Source organism: Oryzias latipes, chromosome 16, assembly GCF_002234675.1.
Source record: "Oryzias latipes chromosome 16, ASM223467v1".
Lineage (NCBI taxonomy): Eukaryota > Metazoa > Chordata > Actinopteri > Beloniformes > Adrianichthyidae > Oryzias > Oryzias latipes.
Genome location: NC_019874.2, coordinates 31,335,259 through 31,355,817, shown reverse-complemented (window position 1 = coordinate 31,355,817; position 20,559 = coordinate 31,335,259). Strand labels below are relative to the sequence as shown.

At 42.5% G+C, this 20,559-nt stretch overlaps 1 protein-coding gene across 2 annotated transcripts; it reads left to right on the top strand.

The window, feature by feature from the left end:
- The first annotated feature begins 4,059 nt into the window (after window positions 1-4,059).
- tbx20 (T-box 20) lies at window positions 4,060-13,269 on the top strand. 2 transcript variants are annotated; one of them, XM_023964407.1, is made up of 8 exons: window positions 4,060-4,412; window positions 4,995-5,232; window positions 5,932-6,096; window positions 6,729-6,837; window positions 8,071-8,229; window positions 8,811-8,887; window positions 10,725-10,837; window positions 11,940-13,269. In XM_023964407.1, the coding sequence occupies exons 1-8, from the start codon at window positions 4,283-4,285 to the stop codon at window positions 12,266-12,268; spliced, it is 1,320 nt and encodes a 439-aa protein (XP_023820175.1). In that variant the 5' UTR covers window positions 4,060-4,282; the 3' UTR covers window positions 12,269-13,269. The 2 variants fall into 2 exon arrangements, with proteins under 2 accessions (XP_023820175.1, XP_023820174.1); XM_023964406.1 differs by having other exon boundaries at window positions 10,722-10,837.
- Window positions 13,270-20,559: the final 7,290 nt, after the last annotated feature.

The following is a 20,559-nucleotide window of genomic DNA, read 5'->3' as shown; positions in this document are numbered from 1 at the left end:
CCAGCAGGCTTTGTCTACTTTTATTGAGCCACCTGATTGGTCAGTTTGTAACTTTAATGTCTTGAACTACTGTCATGACAAAAACAAGGAATATGATGATGATGTTAAAAGGTATCAGATCCAGAATGGTTCTTCTGACCTACTGAATGACTAACTAACAGCTGTTTCTTTCTCTGTAGACGTCTTTTGGGTTTTGGCTTCTTGGAGCCAGCAGGTACTTCCTGTTTGGAACGCCAGGGGGGAGGAGTCACTCGGTCCAGTTCTCTTGATCGCATGCTACTTTAGTTTTGATTTTTTTGTCCCCTGCAGAATCTGGGACTTCAGAAAGGAGTTTTTATGGTTTTATTTCTGTTTCTATGACTGAAAAAGGGAAGAGTGGGGTGTTCCAGAGACTCACCCATCAGACCCAGATTCCTACCAAAATTCAATGAGTTCATTTCTCTGAATCATTTTGGGTCTGCTTTCAGAGCTTCTGCAAAAGACTGAAGTTCTGGCCTGAATCCAGACGCAGTTCAGTCCAGTCTGCCCTCAGAGTCACAGAGTCTCTGTGTTTGCTTGCAGGAAGCAGACGACTGACTGCAGACGTGTGACGGGGGCGGGACGAATCTGGGAGTGACACTGAGCGTCAGATAAGAGCCAATCAGGAAGTGAATGAGGATGTCTGTGTCATTGTTACAAAAAGTCTATGTTTCAGCCTGTCACCAGCTCTAATGGACTTTTCCGTGGATGTTTTCGCCCAACACTTTGGCTCAAAGAAGCGGCATCTTTGGGGAATCACTTCCTGCTTCACGCTGTCTCAGGTTTTTCATGAGATTGATGCTCATTTGAAAGGCTATTCTTCAAAACAAGACTGTTTCCTTTCTGTGAAGAGTTGTTTTTTATACTTTCATATAGGTGGAAAAATGCATCAATTGGGATTCCCAGACAGGAGCCCTGTGGCACCCCCACAGGTGGGCGGCAGCTGTGATGGGGATTTACATCCACAAAACAAAAGCATGCACATTTATTCAATGTATTCCTGTAGGCAAATAGTCACCCCTGCTGCCTGCTCTGTAATCTGGTAAAAAATGGCCAGGAAGGCGAGAAGGTCGGGTCGCAACAACAGCCATTTCATCAGGGCGGCCCGAACGCCCCTGGATTCAATTCAATCACAGGGCGATTATTTTTCCTTAAGTCTCACTCTGCAGGGAATTGGCCGGCGTTTGCTGCTGACCTTTTCACACCGCGGCCATTTATCCGCCGAATAATTGTTCAGACGGTTTCCTGGTCATATCCCTGAGTGCTGCACGCGCTCGCCGTCACACATCCAGTTAACTCAGCATCAAGCTGTCGACTCATCAAGATGAAACTCTGCTTAAAACAATTTCCTCTTCTACTTTCTTTGACAGGTTTTAAGAACATTTGATTTTAAAATTATCATTAAAGTGATTTTATCTTTTTTTATCTTATTATAACATCCTTTTGCATCATAATCTGCACTAGTTTTTGTTTTGTTTTTCTTATTGCACTCTTCCAAATAAAGGGACTCGTTCATGTTCATCACCAGCATCAGAATATGTGTATTTAATTCAAGAAAATTTCTAAAACTTAATTGTGAAAGGAAAAAGAAGTGTGAGAATTTCCATAAAACACCCGATGACCTTTATTTAACCAGGCTCAATGAAACTAAGAAGCACAAAGAGCTTAACGAAGAACTGAGCTGCATTTGTGCCCTAGTTTTTTTTTCAAGCTTTATTAAGTAATCTGTTAGTCACAGAGAATTTCTCTCAGTCTACTTAAACTAGAATCCTGCAGAATATGTCCAATAATGTTGCCTGCTATTCTAAAGATGTGAAATATCACTTTATTTTGGTCAAATGGCGACCTTGAGTGCCCAGAAAGGCGCCTTATAAATAAAATGTATTATTATTCTTATTATAATTTTGCAGCTTCTAATCTTTATGTTTGAGTTCAGCCAGAAACCCCCCAAAAAGTAGCAAAAACTCAAAACTCGTTGATCTGTTTTATGAAAAGCTTCAGCTCTGCGCAGCATCTGTGTTTCATCTCCACGCCGTCTGTCGCTTTAAGGCGGCGCGGCCTCCAAAGTGTGAATAATATTCAGTAAGGAGAGGCGCTTAAGTGGGAAAGCTTTTAGCACATTATCCGCTGGCAATTGCAAGGTAATCTCATTTTCCAGTGCAGGTCTCCTATTAAATATCTGCAGCAGAGGATTTGCATTCAGGAGTCTCCTAACAGGTTTAGCCGGTGGGCAGATCTCCGCCTCAGTGTTTATGTGGGGGGCCCTCATCCCGGGGAGGACAGGAAGTGACATTGAGGACACAGACGGAGACCCACAAACAGGCACCTTTAGGAAAATATGAAGTCAGCGCCTCGACGAGGCCGTGCCAGGAGCTCCTTGAAAGCTTCGGCGGCCTGATTGGCCCTGGAACAGCCAGACGGTGCTGCGTGGCGTGGATCCGGGAAAAGGAGGGAGGCGTGCTGTGTGTTTGGGGAGATTAACTCCTTCCTCTCTGGACTCCTCTGTGTTTGTGGCACATCATGGAGCAGCTGAAGGGTTTTCTCCCGGTTCCACTGCGTGGAATGTGACAAACCACTTTCTCCTCGTTGCAGCTATTTCTGGTTTATACAGGAAAGAAAGGTTTTCTGTTCAGCATCACTGACTTAAAGATGGGAAAACTAATGATAGATTTTCTTTTGCACCAAAATCCAGCATTCGTTCATTGATGAAATGTGTTTCATTAATTAGCGTCCATTAAAACCTGGATATAGAAACTTGAATCATGATTTTTTGTCCATCTTTTGTCTGCTTATTAGCTCTCTGACTGTAGATCACGATCAGTGCTAACGGTCTCATTCCGGCACGCGGTACAATGCTGTGGTCATCCCAGTCTTTGACGTCGTCCGTGGAATTTAACTCTTCTCATTTTAGGCGGTTGCTGGTTCCAATCCCAGCTACTTCAGAATAAAAGGGGGAGAAAAAGATTTACCGTTTTTATCTTTTTCATCTCCATTTAGGCTCTATAAAGACCCCTGACCTCTGACCTCTGCTCTGCGGTAGAAGAAACTTCCTTCCATTTCTCAGCAGTTAAAAAGCCTAAACTGCAAATTTCAGCACATATAAAAATAATTCAGGACAGAAATATTTGTGAGGAAAAACCTGAAATAAAATAAAAATCATGTAAAGCATGAACTTCTTCTTTTTACATCAGACGGTCAAACGATGTTTTAAAATTATTGTATTGTTTTCTAAATATGTTTTAGAAATTATTTCATCTGCTGATCATAAAAATACCCATAAATGTTACTTATTTATGAAATATAATCTAAAGTATGTAAAGGAATCCTGTAAAAATAAATATTTTTCTGCAGTGAACTAAACGGCTCATTTTTAATTCAGGATAATATTGTCTCCTTATTTTGTCATAAAATGACTCAAAAAGTGACTAAAAATCATACAATGTTTTAATAAATCTAAAAACAAAATCTGTTAAAGTGAGAAATTTTTTTTCTTCGCTCGACGTGTTATCTACCAAAAATAAAAAAATAAAATTTGAGATAAAAACCAAGTAAAAATGAATAAAAATGATTAAAATGTCAACAGGTGGCGCTATTCAGTGTTTCCTGACTGAAATAAAATACAGCGTTTCTCAACTTAAACTAACAACGAGGTTGTCTTATATGAAGGTCAGATTCATAAGGTTCTTTCATGCGTTTTATGGGAACAAATTCAAAAACATTCAGATTTTCTGTGTTTATTTGGACAAAATATTTCAATTTTATGCAAAAATCTGTAACTTTTGCTATCAAACTAGAGATAAAATCGAATTATTTTCTTAGATGAAACCAGAAGTGTGAATAAAAAGGATTTCCTGTCAGCCTCACAGAAACTCATCTGGGGGGGTATTTTCTTTTTTTTTGGCTCCTCGGTAGTTAAACTCCTCCCGCGCGGGCTTCTCCGTGGCTGCTCGCGCGCTCAGGGCCTCCGCTGGACAGGATAGCGTGACGTGGACCCGGGGCCGTGATTGGAGGGGGGGCTGGAATTAAAACGGGAGTGCAGCCTCCCCCCCCTCATCTGACAGCCGCTCTGCAGGACTCCGGAGTCAGACTCTACCCGCGCGCCATGAGTCCAGCGCGAGCGCACGTCCAGCCGTGACGCACCGAGTCTGCGCGCAGACAAGGGCCCCAAATCTGGACACCTCCCGCAAGAGTTCACGCCAGCTTTCCCCGAGCGTCTTTCTGGAGGATTTGATCTTCGGGGGGTTATTTCTGCGTCCAGACCGACATGGAGTTCACGGCGTCCCCCAAACCGCAGCTGTCCTCGCGGGCGAACGCCTTCTCCATCGCCGCGCTGATGTCCAGCGGGAAGCCCAACAAGGACAAGGAGGCGGAGGAGAACACCATCAGACCGCTCGGTAAGACCGGACGGGACCGGACCGGACCGGGGCTCCAACACAAAACCACCGAGAAAGGAAAAGAGGATTTTCAAATAACAATCCCAGATTTTCCGGTAAACCATCAGATTTACGGGAAACCTGAAAATGGGAAAGTTGAAGGAAAACATGATCCCGGTGATCGGCGGGTTATTTTAGCAGCAGAGATGTTTAAGCAAAACGCAGCTCTGGCCACGAATAATTATTAAATTAAGAATTATAATGAATCCATGGAAGGTAAAGGAAAATTATTTACTGATTTGGAGGCTTTTTCCATTTTTAAAACGATGAGCGATATTTGATCAAAGCTTTCCTTCTTTTTCTGTTTGATTTATTTTAGAACCGCTTTGTGTCTGAAGGGTCAGAAACCACACATTTTATTTTGATGTAAATATTGACATTTGTATTTTTTCCTCCTATTTCTTTTTTGTTAAAAAAGAAAATGAAAACAAGAGAATTGTTTTGTAAAATAGTGTTTCTCTCCTGAAAACTGTCGCTTCTTATCATAACGGAATAAATGCAACCCAGACGCGCGTTTCTCCTGTTTTTGCTCCGCGGCCACAGAGCAGTTTGTGGAGAAATCCTCCTGCAACCCGCAGCCTCTGGCCGACCTGTCCACCCTGGACGCGCACGGCGACTTCAGCGGGAGCGCGCCCGCGGTGTGCACGGAGCCGCTCATCCCCACCAACCCCGGCCTCCCCAGCGAGGAGATGGCCAAGATCTCCTGCAGCCTGGAGACCAAGGAGCTGTGGGACAAGTTCCACGAGCTGGGGACGGAGATGATCATCACCAAGTCTGGACGGTGAGCGGCGGGAAAGACGCGTCTGCCGGTTTAGCCGCTTTTTACTTTAGAGGCCACAGTAAAAACGGCTAACAGTTTTTTAAACAATGAATATTAGTGCTACCAGGCTTTAGGTGCATTATAAGAAACTTCTATAAGTAAAGTAATTAAAAAGTCTGTATAAAATACAATATAAACGTTCTGCAAAATATAAGTCCTATAAATTACACGTTAATTTTGAGAAATATTAAATTTCCACTTTAGAATTATTATAAAAAATATTAACATTATTTAACAATAACGATTATAAACTATACTTTTTATTTAAAAATAGTTTGTTTTTGATTATTTGTTCATTTCATGAAGATCAGCACCAGAAACAACATCTTCATGGAAAGGAGCAGTGAGGAGAATTAAACTCCTAATTTATTTCTGTCCGAAAACATAAAAGAAGAAAAAAAGACATACATAATTAAACACAAGAAAAATACGTTAAAAATATATATTTTTAGGCTATTTATATTTTCAATGTCAAAGCCTACAAGCTTTATTTCTCCTTAATTTTAGATTATGTCATTTCATGGCCCTTATCCACTGTTTTTGAACTGTACTCGACAACAACAGCAACAACAACAATAATAATAATAATAATAATAATAATAATAATAATAATAATAATAATAATAATAATAATAATAATATGGTGAATTTCTCCGTCAGGAGAATGTTTCCAACCATCCGGGTCTCCTTCTCCGGGGTGGACCAGGACTCTAAGTACATCGTCTTGATGGATATCGTCCCGGTGGACAACAAGCGGTACCGGTACGCCTACCACCGCTCCTCGTGGCTGGTCGCAGGGAAAGCCGACCCGCCTCTGCCCGCAAGGTAAACGCACGAGACAGGAAATGGATGAAAGAACAACAAGGAAGGAAGAAAAATGTTCAGGAGAAATGTCTAAAGTGAAGAGTAAAAGGAAAGAGATGCGACCTTTAGGAAATCCTAAAGATTCCCTTCAGGAAACGATCTTTATTTTTGCAATGAGCTTTAATGAAGGAGCTCCAGAAATGTTGGATTTTTCCTGTGATGACAACACGTAGCCTACTTATTAAAATAAAAAAACTTTAATATTTATTGCCATCACAATTAATTTTAATCTATATTTATCGTTTTTCTTTTTATCAAGTAAACACACTTATCAAATATTTCTTTGGGTCGATGACGTCACAGGTTGACAACCACCTCTTTAAAAACTCATAGTTCTGTTTGTGTTTTTGTGAAATATGTTAATAACGGTTTTTTTTTAATTCAGACGCAAAAATGATACTTTTTATCTGCTGACAAAAAATAAGAAAAAACAAAAAAACGAATAAATTACATTTTTGAGATGGGTTTAATTTTGAAAACTGTTGCTAAGTGATCCGAAATTTTGCCAGCCTCATGCGGTCGAATGCTGACCGCTGATTGGTCTGAAGCCAACACTTGTCGACCAATCAGCGGTGTCGCCTTCCGTCTGACAGGTTGTACGTGCATCCGGACTCGCCGTTCACCGGGGAGCAGCTGAAGAAGCAGATGGTGTCGTTTGAGAAAGTCAAGCTCACCAACAACGAACTGGACCAGCACGGACACGTGAGAACCTCCCGCTGCTCTAGAACCGGACCGAGTAAAAAAACAAACAAACGAAAAACAATTCTTCCGGTTTTTTTCTGTCATCTCAGGAGGACCAGAAACTAGCTTAAACATTAGCAGACCGTCGACAAAACCCAGCAAAGATAATCACGGTCGCTTTTATAACGAGGGTGTTTTGTTTGTTTGTTTGTTTGTTTGTTTGTTTGTTTGTTTGTTTTCCAAGGCGGGAAAAGATCGTGTTAGATTTTTATTTGTTCTTTTTGGGCCACAAAATGGAAAACGAAAAGAAACATGTCAGCGTTTTAGAGACACAGTTTTTTAAATTATTGTTCAGATAAAATGAGGATTTTATTTTTAATATTTTTATTTTTGTAGTTGGTAGAAACCTATAATTCTTTATTAAGAATCAGTTTTTGCCGTTTATCCTTTTTTTAACTACTATAAATGCAAGTGAAATATTTTACAAAAGCATGAAATTGTAGAAAAAATCCTTATTAGTCAGAAAAAGGCTGAAAATAAATCACAACTAAAGCTATTTAAAAGAAAAAACTTGTGTTTTTCTGTAAATATATAAAGTCATATTTATCTAGAATTAAGTCATACAGACGGAATAAAAACCAACACAGGTTAACTTTTTTCTGTTATTTTAATTTGGGAAAGAATGTTTTAAAAAAACAAACGTAAATTTGGTTAAAATAGAATAAAACTTCTTTTGTAACCCAAAAATACATCCAAGAATTTGGGTTGAAGAAATCAGTTTTAGGAGCGAGATGTTTGTCTGTTTAACCACTTTAGTTTCTGCAGTTTGAAAGCCTTTTTCTCACCTTTTCTATTTTTGTTTAGCTGTCAGACGTCACATTTCGCTGAACTAAGTCCTTATTTTTTAAACATCCTGATGCTGACAGAAGCAGATCTTTCCATAAGAACAGAATCATGAATCCACACATTTCACCAGGATCCCTCTAAAATAGGGCTTTATTAAAAATAAATGGTATGTCTGCAGAAACTATGGTTGCAGGAGGGAGAGAGTTAGTCAAACAAACGGCAGACATGTTGATGAAGGACTTTGTCAGCTGCTGCTGTGGTTCAGTGGCCAGCAGTCTGTGGGATCCAGCTGTAAACGCACAAACTGTGCCGTATTCGTGGCGGTTCTGGGAAAACGTGGGAGAGGACCTTCTGGGTTATTTTCAGCAGAGGTGGGGTCTAACGCAGCCTGTCTGTCATGGTCTGTAGATCATCCTCAACTCCATGCACAAGTACCAGCCGCGGGTCCACATCATCAAGAAGAAGGACCACACCGCCTCGCTGCTCAATCTAAAGTCCGAAGAGTTTCGCACCTTCGTCTTTGTGGAGACGGTCTTCACCGCCGTCACGGCGTACCAGAACCAGCTGGTGAGTTCTGCTGCTCTAAAGGTTTACAGCGCTCTGAAGTTCACAGAAATGTTATGACATCATCATTTTAAATTTAGTTCCGTTTAGCCCACAGAGCGCCTCATCAGAACCGAGGTGGTCTCAAAGACGCTACGCAAAAATACGAGAATTCTGACGTTAAAATAATCAGAATGCGGACAGACTCTGATCCAGTCCAACAGAAGTTTCTCATTCTGACGTATTTTTAATCCATTTTAAAATGACGTCACATTCAAAGTCCTTCAGTGGAAAAGTTCATAAAGAAGAAGTCTGACTTTTTTATCATGAAGGCTAGTTATGTGTTTATGGAAAAACAATGACTGGATATCCATGCGGCGCCCCCTGGTGGGCTCAGACTGTCCCCCACAGGTCCAGGGTTGGTAGTTTGAATCCACTGGAACGAGTGTGAGCTTCATATTTTACATCAATCTGGACGGAGAAAATCAATTCTTGGGGTTTTTCGTGGTCATTCAGAGCAGCTGAGGCTTCGGCGCCTTTGATGTGACGTTTGCTGAAGCAGAAACCGATGAAGACTCCCGTCTATCCTCCTCCTCCTCTTTCAGATCACCAAACTGAAGATCGACAGCAACCCTTTCGCCAAAGGCTTCCGGGACTCGTCTCGGCTGACCGACATGGAGAGGTACAGGGGATTCTGGGTCCTGCATGGGGGGGGGGCGGCTCTGTTTCACCTTCCATCACTTCCGTCTTCAGGTTTTATGCTTTTTCTTCTCTACAGGCGGATGTTATTCACACCTATTAACGTGCAACCAGCACAAAAAGTGAAGGAAGTTCATGTTGGCATCACGTCATACGTGCAGATTTCTGCGTGTGCCCCACACATTTAAAATAAAAGTCTCATCATCTGTCATGCATCACGTGTGTGAAATCACATGTAAACGTAATCCTAATCGTAACGTCTAGCTGTTTGAGGCTGGCCTCACGTATTTAGAAAATTACCCGCGAATAGACGCTTTCTTTTCTATATTTGTCTGTTTTTTCTCCCCCTAATGAGTTTTTTATTCAGTCTTTACATTCTTTGTTTTTTTGAAATTGTCTTTTATATTATAGTGTCGTTTCTGGAATAATTATTGCTTATTTCTTTCCTTAAAAAAAAAGTTTTTTCCACCCGTTTTTGTCTTCTGTCTGAATTCCTTCACCATTCCCCCTCCCTGTAGACGACTATAGAATCTCTGGATGTAAACGTAATTCACACGCATGACGACTACTTTCTTATCTCACGCCAAAGACGACATCATCCATTTGCTGAGCCTGATCAATGTTTCACAGAGGCTGGTCATGAATCCGCTGTGCTCTGATGACAGAAACTTAAAAAAATACATTTACATACATTTATTTTATTGTCAAAGGACAAATGGTTCAGTCACAAAGCATTCTGGTTGATATTTATCACCGTTTATTTGCAGAGACTTCTGGGAAATTTCCAGGGCTCTGAATTTTGGAAATGTAGGGAATTCAGACGCTCCTGTTTTTGGTGATTAAATCTCTTGTTTCCCTGATAATCTTTCCATTTCTTTGTGCCCCCCCATTTTCCAAGGACGCTCCCAAAACAAAACCTTGACTCCGGCACCGGGTCCAAAACCGTCCGAGCAGCTCAGGACCTCCAACCCTTTTCCCTCAATCAGAACCCCCCCCCCCAAACCGGCCGGCCCCCCAGCACACACCCCTCCTGTCCGTCTCTTTGAGGGCTGTGAATTAGACCTGATCAATTGATCTCAGAGAGCTGCAGAAATCACATTAGTCTGGAGTCGCCCACTGCACTAAAACACACTCTAATTCAATCCGCCGCAGTGACTGATTGAAGCCAGCACGCTCCACCCCCCTGCCCCCCCCCACTCCTCACCTCGCTCCCTCACCCGCCGCGCATTGTGGGGGATCTCTGCGCCGCCTGGGGGGGGTCCGACGCTGATAAAAACACACACATTTGTACTCGTCTGCTGACAGATATTGCACTATCCTAACCTAATTGAAGGGTCGGGGGGGGGGGCTGCTAATGCGGGCGCATGGTTCTCATGATGCAGGCCACACGCCTGTCCACTCACATGCACACAGTGCCCCCCCCCCCCCCTTTTTACAATTTGTGTCATTGTGTTTGCAAAGTGCTGTCTGACAAGCCTCAAATGAGCTAATGGGCTTTGAAGGCGCCGATGACGCACACGCTTATGCACACGCTTATGCACACGCTTATGCACACGCTTATGCACACGCTTATGCACACGCTTATGCACGCGCGCGCACAGGTGGTCCACGCTTTTCTGCCCCGCCCTCTGACTCCGGCTGTACCGCATCCTCCGTGAAGTTTAAGGAAAAGCTGAGGAGCGGTTCCTCCTCTGACGCCTTCCCGTCTTTTGCTTTGGTCTCCATCGGTTTTTCTGTGTCGTTTGTGTCGCCGCACGACCGCCCCCCCACTGGAAGCAAAGAGATTTATTTTGGGGCTCTGTCTTTGGCTTTTGCTGCAGGGAAAGTGTTGAGAATCTGATCCACAAGCACTCGTACGCCCGCTCGCCCATCCGGACCTACGGCGGCGACGAGGAGAGCCTCGGCGAGGACGGACACTCCGCCCACAGCAGAGGTGAGACCCAGGAACCCACTGTTTTAGATGGTGCCGCATGGGGGGGGTAACCAACCAAGAAACGGTGCTTAACACGAAATCATTGAGATTTGACCTGGTTCCAGTCCAGCCCCCCCCCCTGGTTTGGATTCACCGTAAAACTTTCAGCAAGAAGTTTGCAGTTTGATGCTTTTCCAGGAGAGAATATGGGTTGATGCTATATTTCTGAATGGAAATGAAACTTAAAGGGTCAGAATTGGCTAAATAAATGCTTAAATTTGACCTTAAATAAAGTGAAAACAGCACAATAACAATAAAGATGTGTTTGGGAAAAATGCCAGACCCGGGTATCGAACCCGCGAGCTTCTGCACCAAGGACTCCCCATTTATTTCAATGGAGGCAAAAATCCTGGAATATCTGGAAAAGTTCAAGGATTTGAAGGAGCAAAAGTCACAGCTGGGAAAAGCTGAAAGAGCTGAACATTTGAATAGTTGGATGGTTGAAATAGATGAAAAATTGGAGAAGTTAAGAGGTAAAAAACAATGGAAGATACTAGAATAAAGAAAGAGAAACAGGAAAACAAGGATTGAAGGATTTATGGGATTCAACCCATTATGGCACCAAAAATCAATGACAATTCAAAATACAATAATTTTGCTAATTTGTTAAACTTTGTTTTTAAAAAATGTTGGATTAAATTGTAATTTTTCTCATATCAAATTGTAAAATGGAAAAAGCAGTTACTAATTGCACATTGAATTGAATTATGGGTAAAAACTTTGACTAAAATGACATCATCAGAATTAAAGGCCACTGATCAGAAGATGATCAGAGCGGGAATTTAACATCTTCAGGTTCTCGTAAAAGTACCTCAGAAGCAGATCCGATTGTTTTTTTCCTATAAATAGAATCCATTCATTTCATTTAGAAATGGTTTTTAATGATGGTATAGGTGGACTCTTTGATCAGAAATCCCCCCCCCTGAACACGCTTTGGTTTCTCCTGAACTATGGTAAAGATCTTCTTTGAACGTTGCAGTAAAATCCGTCACTTCCTGCTTCTCCGCGACAGTTTTTTTAGTCTCTCTGTCAGCTGATCGTCTAAACGCCGGTCTGCCCGCAGGCTCCGCCTTCACCGCCTCGGATAACCTCTCGCTGAGCTCCTGGGTCACCACCACCTCCGGCTTCTCGGGCTTCCAGCACCCCCAGTCTCTGTCCGCCATGGGCACCGGCGCCGCCTCCCTCCCCCACCCCATCCAGGGATCCCTGCCCCCCTACAGTCGCCTGGGCATGCCGCTGGCGCCCGGCGCGCTGGCGGGGACCATGCAGGGCAGCGGGCCGTCCTTCCCCGCCTTCCACATGCCACGCTACCACCATTACTTCCAGCAGGGGCCTTACGCCGCCATCCAGGGACTGCGCCACTCTTCCACGGTCATGACCCCCTTTGTATGACTGTGAGGAGAGGCTCTGCCCATCGCTCAGTTTTGTGTAAATAGTTTCTCCGCAGCGAGTGACGGCGCGGCCGACGAGACGGGGGGGAAAGACTCGACCTCGGTACAAACTGTGAAACTGAGCGCCTAGCATGTTAAGAACACACCCCTCTCCCCCCTGCAGACGGGAAGCGGTTGCTACCGGCAACAGCGTCTGGTGGCGTGTGATCCATCACAGGGACGCCCCTCTGCAGGCGGAGCTCCGGCCGCGTGGGAAGCGTTCACATGTACAGAAACACGGAGGTTTAATCCCGGCTATGCTCACAGTAGACTGACGTAATCCCATAGGACGCATGCTGACACACCTTTACCTCAACAGGAAGGACTTTTACTTTGAAGAGCCACTCACGCCACAAGTTTCATTCCACAAAAGTAGTTATTTCAAAATAAAGGCAGATGAAACTCTGACTATTTATGAAGCAACACGCCGGTCTGCAGCCTCACAGCAGCTGAGGCTGCAGCTGCGCAGCTCCATCCGTCTGCAGATGAGAGAGTCTCATTCGGGTGGGATCCAGGTGGGCCGGCGAACCGACCCGCTCCTTCGCCGTCAACAGGACGTCCGCGAGGATTCGAGGCCGCCACGTTCCACCCTCACACACGCACAGAGGAGACATCAGAACTGAGGTCGTGACCTCCATCGTTCACACAGAAACAATGGAGACTCTGCTCAGCTTTCAGTTCGGTTCTGACCCGTTTCTCTGAACCGTGCTCACAGAAACTCTGCATCCAGGAGGAGGAGCTGCATCCTCTGGAGTCACAGTGTTGATGTGCCGTGGAGCCGATGGGCGTGTCTGGATCTTCCTTTTGTCATGTCTCGGTTCAAACACACACGTTGTGCTTTGAGGGTTTTTAAGTGCAATATATTTATTTTGCTCTCTGGAAACATTGCGCTGTAACACTACGCGGCATTTAAGACGTTATTTGTAAACCGTGAGAAGTATATATAAAAATATCACCACCGAACTCTCTGGAGCGACTCTTTTATTGTTTCCGCAGCACGTTCATGTTGTTGATGAATCCCACACACAAAAACAGCAACAGGAAATGCAATGACTCCTGGTTTTACTGAAGGGTTTTTGGAACGTTATGACTGTGCTTCAGCGCTCCACACTGCCCCCTTGTGGGCAGTCTCCTTTAGGGCAGCCGGGGATCCATCATTCAGCTCACAATTCTCCTTTTCAAGTCTGAAGTCTTTGTGTTAAAGTTGAGGTCGAGTCTTGGAGAATTTCCTGTTTCTGAGGAGTTTAATGAACCTTCAGAAAATGTTGGCATCAATATCATTTATGCAGCAAACGGAGAAATCTGTTGGAGGTTCAAACCAAACTTAATCCTGCAGATTTCTGCTTCAAGTTGCAACAGGAAAAAACATGAAACGATCAAGAATTTCCCCTTTGAAGAACTCAACTTTAGACAAAGGTTTGTGGCCGTCCTGCAGACAGAAAGGAGGCGGAGTCCTGAACCGTAGAAACGCCTCAGCTCAGCCACAGAGGAAGCCTTCAGAAGAGATCTGCGTGTGACAGGATGAAGACTAATCCAAGAACCGCATGTGGGTACGAAGGTGATGTTGGCACTGAAGCTGAATCCAGATTTTCTCAAATGACCTTTGATGGCTGTTCTGGGAGGAGTAAACTCCACGGTAAGAAGGACAAACGTGAAGTTCTGTTCCTGCATTTGTAGGACCTCATCCTGCTAAAAAATAATAATAAAGCTTCAGTTGCAGCTGATCAGGCAGGTCCAGCTGCACACTGAAGGTCGCTGAAGGTCACTGAAGGATCACGCCAGTCAAGAACGCTTCCATCTCAGAAGTAAGTGCTCCCTAACAGAAACGTGTCACTAACACCACGATTATACAAACATGATTAGAGAAAGGAAATAAAATCTAAACACAACGACACTCAATTCATAAATTCTGTGGATAAAATTGGAGATTTCTTTGATTTTAGGTTTACACATTAAAAGCACAAATTAAACAGACGTCATCTAAGATAACACCCTTGTGTTATCTTAGATGACCCCTCCCCTTCCATTGAGGTGTTCTCCCTACCATGACAAAGGTGGATAAAGGTGGAAAGATTTCATGTAATCCATGGACACCAGTGAAGATCATTGAAGAAAAAAGGTTCAGAGCTCTGTCTAGTGGGTCTAGATGACCCAACTCCCAATGTTAAAGTGCCTAGGATAGCACAAGGGTTACATGAAATCTGTTTTTAATAAACAGTGAAATATAAAACACTCAAAGATGATTAGGATCTTAATAAGGTGTTAACTTTTTACTGCTTTAAGCCTTAATTTTTCAATAAAATATGTCCTTTTATAATATTTGTAATGATGGAGGACGAGTGTGAAGAAAATTAAGGTCAAACTGACATTTCTGAGTATTTCTTTATTCAAATCTTTGTGAATCTGGAACAGATGAAAAAATGGTGTTTTAAAAAGGGGGGCCGCCAGTTCCAAGCTCCGCCCCTTCCCGTCTGATGCATCCACCTGCAGACATGCAAATCCATGAACGTCATTGTTTTCCTGGAATCCAGATCAGAACTGGACGGCTGGATGGCTCCCATGTTGCTCCCCATTTGTGTTGCACCGCTAATGTTAGCTTGAGGGGCTGTAAGCTAGCAGGAGAGAGCCTGAACAAAGGGATGATGGGACATCAGCGGAGGCTTACTTCCTCGCCAACGGTCCCGCCAACAACTCAAAGGTGAATTTCTAACGAGCTCCTGCCGCTTTGCAGAAACCAGGTCCTAGAAAAGCACTGGGAAGGATTTGAAAATGGATCAGAGGATGATGGGAGAGAGCGGTCTTCTCTGGAATGAGGCTTCTCCATTTGAGAACCTGGCGGTTTGCAGGACGAGGCGACCCAGCTGGGCCTTCCTGGTTGGGCGTAGGGCGATAGCTTCTGTCCTGGACGATCCTTTCCAGCTCCTCCAGATGGAAGCGGTCTGCTTGACCTCCTGGTTTCCCCTCCACGTGGTCCTTGGTCTTCCTCGTCTTCCTTTGGGGATTCCAGGTGATGCTGGAATGGATGATGTTGGTTTCCTCAGGATGCCGTCTTCTTCTTCTGGTCTCTTCTTCCACTGACATCTGGTTTGGGGTTTTGCCAGGATTGTCTTCAGGATTGTTCTTTTGATGAACCTACAAGAAAAAAGTGGTTTTGAGGGATTCTGGCTCCTCCTAACCAACATCTACACCCAGTTTAGCTTCTGAGCTGCAGGACGTTCCATCAATCAGTCATCTGAGCTGCCACAGTCCAAAGCTATCTGCACGGGATTGGTGTCTTCCACCAAAGCAAAAGGAACTCTGGCATCAGTCGGTTGTCTTGGGACGAGGGAGGGCAAACGCAGGAAGAGCAGACGAGGTTCAGATCCTGACAAATGCAGTAGAGCTTCAGCGACTGCGGCGCTCACGGACGCACGCGCGGCCGTCTATCAGCAGTAGCATCAGCCGCCACCGCAGACCAACTGACGGATCGATGGCTGGACGTTAGTCACCGTTTCACCAGGAAGGAAAGCTCTACTTCTGCCCCGATAAGAATCGCTTACATCCTTTGAAAATAAATAAATAAACAAATAAATAACATCCAGCGTGGCCCTGATCGGATTACAGGGGGGGAGGAAGGGCAGGACGAGCCGCCGTGAGGAATGGCCCAACAAATTGGAGCCAACAGTTGGGCTGGAGAGTCCATTTTGGGGCCTAATTTACACAGTGAGGAGCAGGAGCTGAATCTAATCTCATTTCCATCAATTTTGCATTTTGGCCTTTTTTTCCCGCTCCCGCAGGCTTTTGGCGGGCTTTCGAGGTGGAGGACAGTCGGCGAGCATTACCGTGTCACAGACGAGGTTCTGCACGGCGACAGCAAGAGGGGCTTCGTTATGTGACGGGCCGCAGAACGCCGTGCTGCAGCCCAACGTATGCTAATAGGCCAAGAGCTCCGAATCCGCCGAGACAAGCTGCTTAATGGATGTTTTATCTGGAAGCCGGGAGCCGCAATCTCCTCTGACGAGACGTGCCAAGTCAAATTTAGCGATAAAGCGCTTTTAACAAACAGGCCAGCAAATGCTTGGGGCAGGACAAAGGACACCGACACGCCGAGCGGCTTGTGCTGAAATGTGGGGCCTGTTGGCAAACGGCAGAAAATCGTTGAAGGGAGGGAAGACGGCGAAGGAAAAGTTGTCTGAGGACAAACGGGGGCGACAGGACTTCCTGGCAGAGCCCAAACTCATTTCACTCTCTGCAGAAAAACAAACGCAGGACTTTAAGGTTCTGAGCCTAAACTGGGCCTGACAGCGAGGCGGCTGCAGTTTCTTCTGACGCATTTGCTCTGTAATGCAGTTATGAACACCAGCAACGCTAAAGGGCTCAAATCTGAGGGGGTCAGGGGGTCCTGAGGGGTCATATGCAAAGAAATGTAAAGAAAACGTAAACGATAAAGTGACAAGACATGCATTGATTGTGGAGGTTTCAAATATACCAAGTTTAGAACCAACTTTTTAAGGATTTTATTCATTAAAGATCAACTCTGATCTATTTCCAGCGACTGATAGATGTGACTGACAGATGTGACTGACAGATGTGACTGACAGACCAAGTGTTTGGTCTTTTATCCACTGTTATGCCGTCTTTAGCCAAAATCATATAATAATATTGGTGCTTCATCAATATCAGATCTATCCGGTTCTGATCCAGATTCCCGCTCAGACCAGGAAAACAAAGACGTTCATGGATCTGTTGGTCTGCAGGTGGAGGATCAGAAAGGGGCGGAGCATGGAGTTTGTTGCTCCGCCCAGCATATTTTCTACGTCACAACAATCTTTTTCAAAGGGCGTTTTCTCGTCTGCTCTGAGAATATGCAGTTTTAATCTTAATTTTCTTCACAAATGTCCTCCATTATCACCAAAAACCCCATTTTCATTCAAGAGGGTCTTTAAATCTCGAACTAAAATATTTTACCTCAAGTTAAACATTTTCTCTTTTAAAGAAAAACAGCAGAAATTCAAGGAAAATGTTGGTGGTTTTTATTCTTCCTGTTGTTCAGTCGTCAAAATTACACATTAAGTCTCTCAGTTTGTGCTTTTGTACATACTGTATATTTTATTCTAAATCTACTCCATAACTCTAAAACATTTAATCTTTCATATTTTTCTAATCTAGTTCACCTTTTAATTAAATAGACATAAATGGCTTTTGTTCTTCTCATTTTTATCTGCATCATACCTTTAATTATGTCATAACCTGTGAGCTGGTGTTATGTGTAGCTTCTGCACTGATGGTGACGCCTCATCTACTGACAGTGAAGGCGTCACGGGTGTCACCCAGCATCTCCCCCCTGTGCCAGCCGCCCCACCAAAGAGAGCGAGGTCTGAAGGCGTCATGATGATGATGATGATGGAATGTCCTCCCTCCCACCCCTCTAACCCCCAACACACAGCTGTGGGGGGGTCCTAACCAGATTGGTGTAACCGCATCAGGAGTCGGTCAGTAATTGGACCTTCTATGAGCGTCTACACAGGAATCCATGGTCATTTGATTAGGGGGTTCCGGGGGGGGGGGCTCTGGAGTGTATCAGTCTGAGCTGCCTTCCTGACCCGACACCCCCCTGAACGAGGGCGCTATCAGGGGTGAGTGTTGCGCCATCCCAGTCTTTTTTTTTTTTTTTTTTTTCAGTTTTATTTTATTTTTATTTCACCTTTGCAGAATGCAATAAAAATATAACATTTATAACAATACAATACAAGATTAAAACACAGTTCTGCAAATCTGCGACTTTAAACATCCTGCACATTTTTTTTTTTTAACAAACTTTATTGTACATTTTTCAATTTACAGACATTCACAGTCACTTGCTCAATAAACAATTGTAATATCAAACACACATATAAGACTGAAAAAACGAAAAATAGTAATATTTTTAACAATGTGTGTGCCTTTTTTTTTTTTTTTTTTTATAGATGCTCATATACAAACCAAATTAGGGTGAACAAACGTTATAAATGCACATATAGAAAGAAAAAGAAACAAAAATGAAATAATAGGCAAAGGCAAGGCCAAAACAATTCAAAATAATAATACTTTTGATATATTTTGATAAATGACTGTAGTTTTCTTGTTTTTGTTAGGAATGCATTTAAGACACTTATAATAATCAGAAAAATAATTCAAAAAAATACTAAATAAAGGGCATGTATTTTTCCATTTACACAAATGAATGAAATGTTTGCATAAAATAATAACAACATTAATGACATCAGAAATTCCCGGGTCCAGATTTTCCATATAGAAAAGAACATCATATAAGGAAAAAAAGGGAATATTTAAAATTTTGAGTGACAACCAATTGTGTATATCAGACCAAAATATTTTAACCTGGTTGCAACTGTAAAACAGATGTTCTAATGTTTCAGTTTCAGATGAACAGAATATGCATAGTTCCGATTCAAATTTGAATCTTTTATGTAAAAAATCTCCAACAGGGTAAATTTTAGATATTATTTTAAAATGTGTTTCTTTCATTTTAGGAGGAAGTGGGTACTTTGTGTATAAAGAAAAAGATTTGTTCATTTGGGTGGTTTCTAAATCGCATCTATTGTTTATACTAAAGTTGCAGAAAATTAATTGTTTAAAGGTTAGAGTTATTAATTTATTGTTGCATTTTTTATCTTTTAGGGGAATATTATTAATTTTCAGCTCCGAAAGTTTTGGTTTGATTTCATTGTATTGTAGTATGTTTTGAATAAGATTAAGTAGAGGTATGGGAATTGCTTTACAGACTTTGTTATAACAGTTACTAGAATCCTTAATCTTGTATTTGGTTACAAACTCATAGTATGATAACAGCCTTCCATCAGTATGCATCAAGTCATGGACAAAATACACACCATTACCATACCATTCAGACATAAACAAGGATTTCTTGTTTACAGTTATAAATCTGTTGTTCCATAAAACAGTGTTGTGAGGGGAGAAGTTATGGTTGAAAAGCATCTTCCCAAATTCTAAGGCTTGTTTGTAAAAGTTTGATAGTTTTATTGGTACTTTTGAAATATTATAATCACACTTCAGCAAAAACTCCAGTCCCCCGACCCACCGAAGAGTTTGTTTGGGATATGATACCACATAGAATGAGGCTGGGAAATACAGCCTTTTAACCATTTCAATCTAAACGCTACAATCTGTGATTCAACATCTAAAGCTTTTAAGCCGCCATTTTTATAATCTCTGACCAATTGTGATTTTCGTATATAGTGAGTCTTATTTTTCCAAATAAATTTAAAGAGAATAGAATTAGACAACTTGATGTTCTTTGGGGATGTATATAATGAGTGACAGGGATACACAAGTCTTGAAAAACCTTCCGCTTTGGATAATAGAATGCGGCCAAATATTGATATATTGATAGGCCACGCCCCAACCATTGATTTAAAGTTTTCTGTATTGTTTTTAGTCTGGGAGTGATATTTACACTTTCTCTATCATTACTATTTTTTGTTATTATTAGACCAAGATATTTCACTTCACTTTTTACAGGTATGTTTTCAATAATACTTTGATTGCAGGTATGTATAGGTAAGATTTCACATTGTTTGAGATTTAGGGTAAGGCCAGATGCTCTTGAAAACAAAAGTATTTTATTGATAACAACAGGTACCATATTTTTATTCTTTAAAAATAAAGCTGTGTCATCAGCAAATTGACTAATTTTAAATTCCCTGTCTAAAATGTTAATACCCTCAAAATCTGGAGAATATTTAAGAAAGATGGCTAGTAATTCCGCTGAAATTATGAACAACAGCGGGCTAATTGGACATCCTTGGCGAACGCCTCTATTAACAGGAAAACTGTTTGAGAAACCTCGGTTGAGTGCAATGTTGCTACTTATGTCTTTGTAGAACATTTTAATTATGTTACAAAATTTTGATTCAAAGCCAAAGGTTTTCAAGGCATTAAACAAAAAGGCGTGTTCTAATGAGTCGAAGGCCTTAAAAAAATCCAAAAAAAGGATAAGACTTTCCTGAGGAATAATTTGATTGTAATCTAATATATCTAAGATTAAGCGAGTGTGGTGGTGAATATGTCTCCCCTTAATAAATGCTGATTGTGATTCGTCTATGATCTGAGATATTCCTGATTTCAGTCTGTTAGCATAGATATGTGCTAGTATTTTATAGTCACAACAAAGAAGTGTGATTGGTCTCCAATTATCAATTAATAACACATCTTTGCCTGGTTTGGGTAAAAGGGAAATAACGCCTCTTTTCA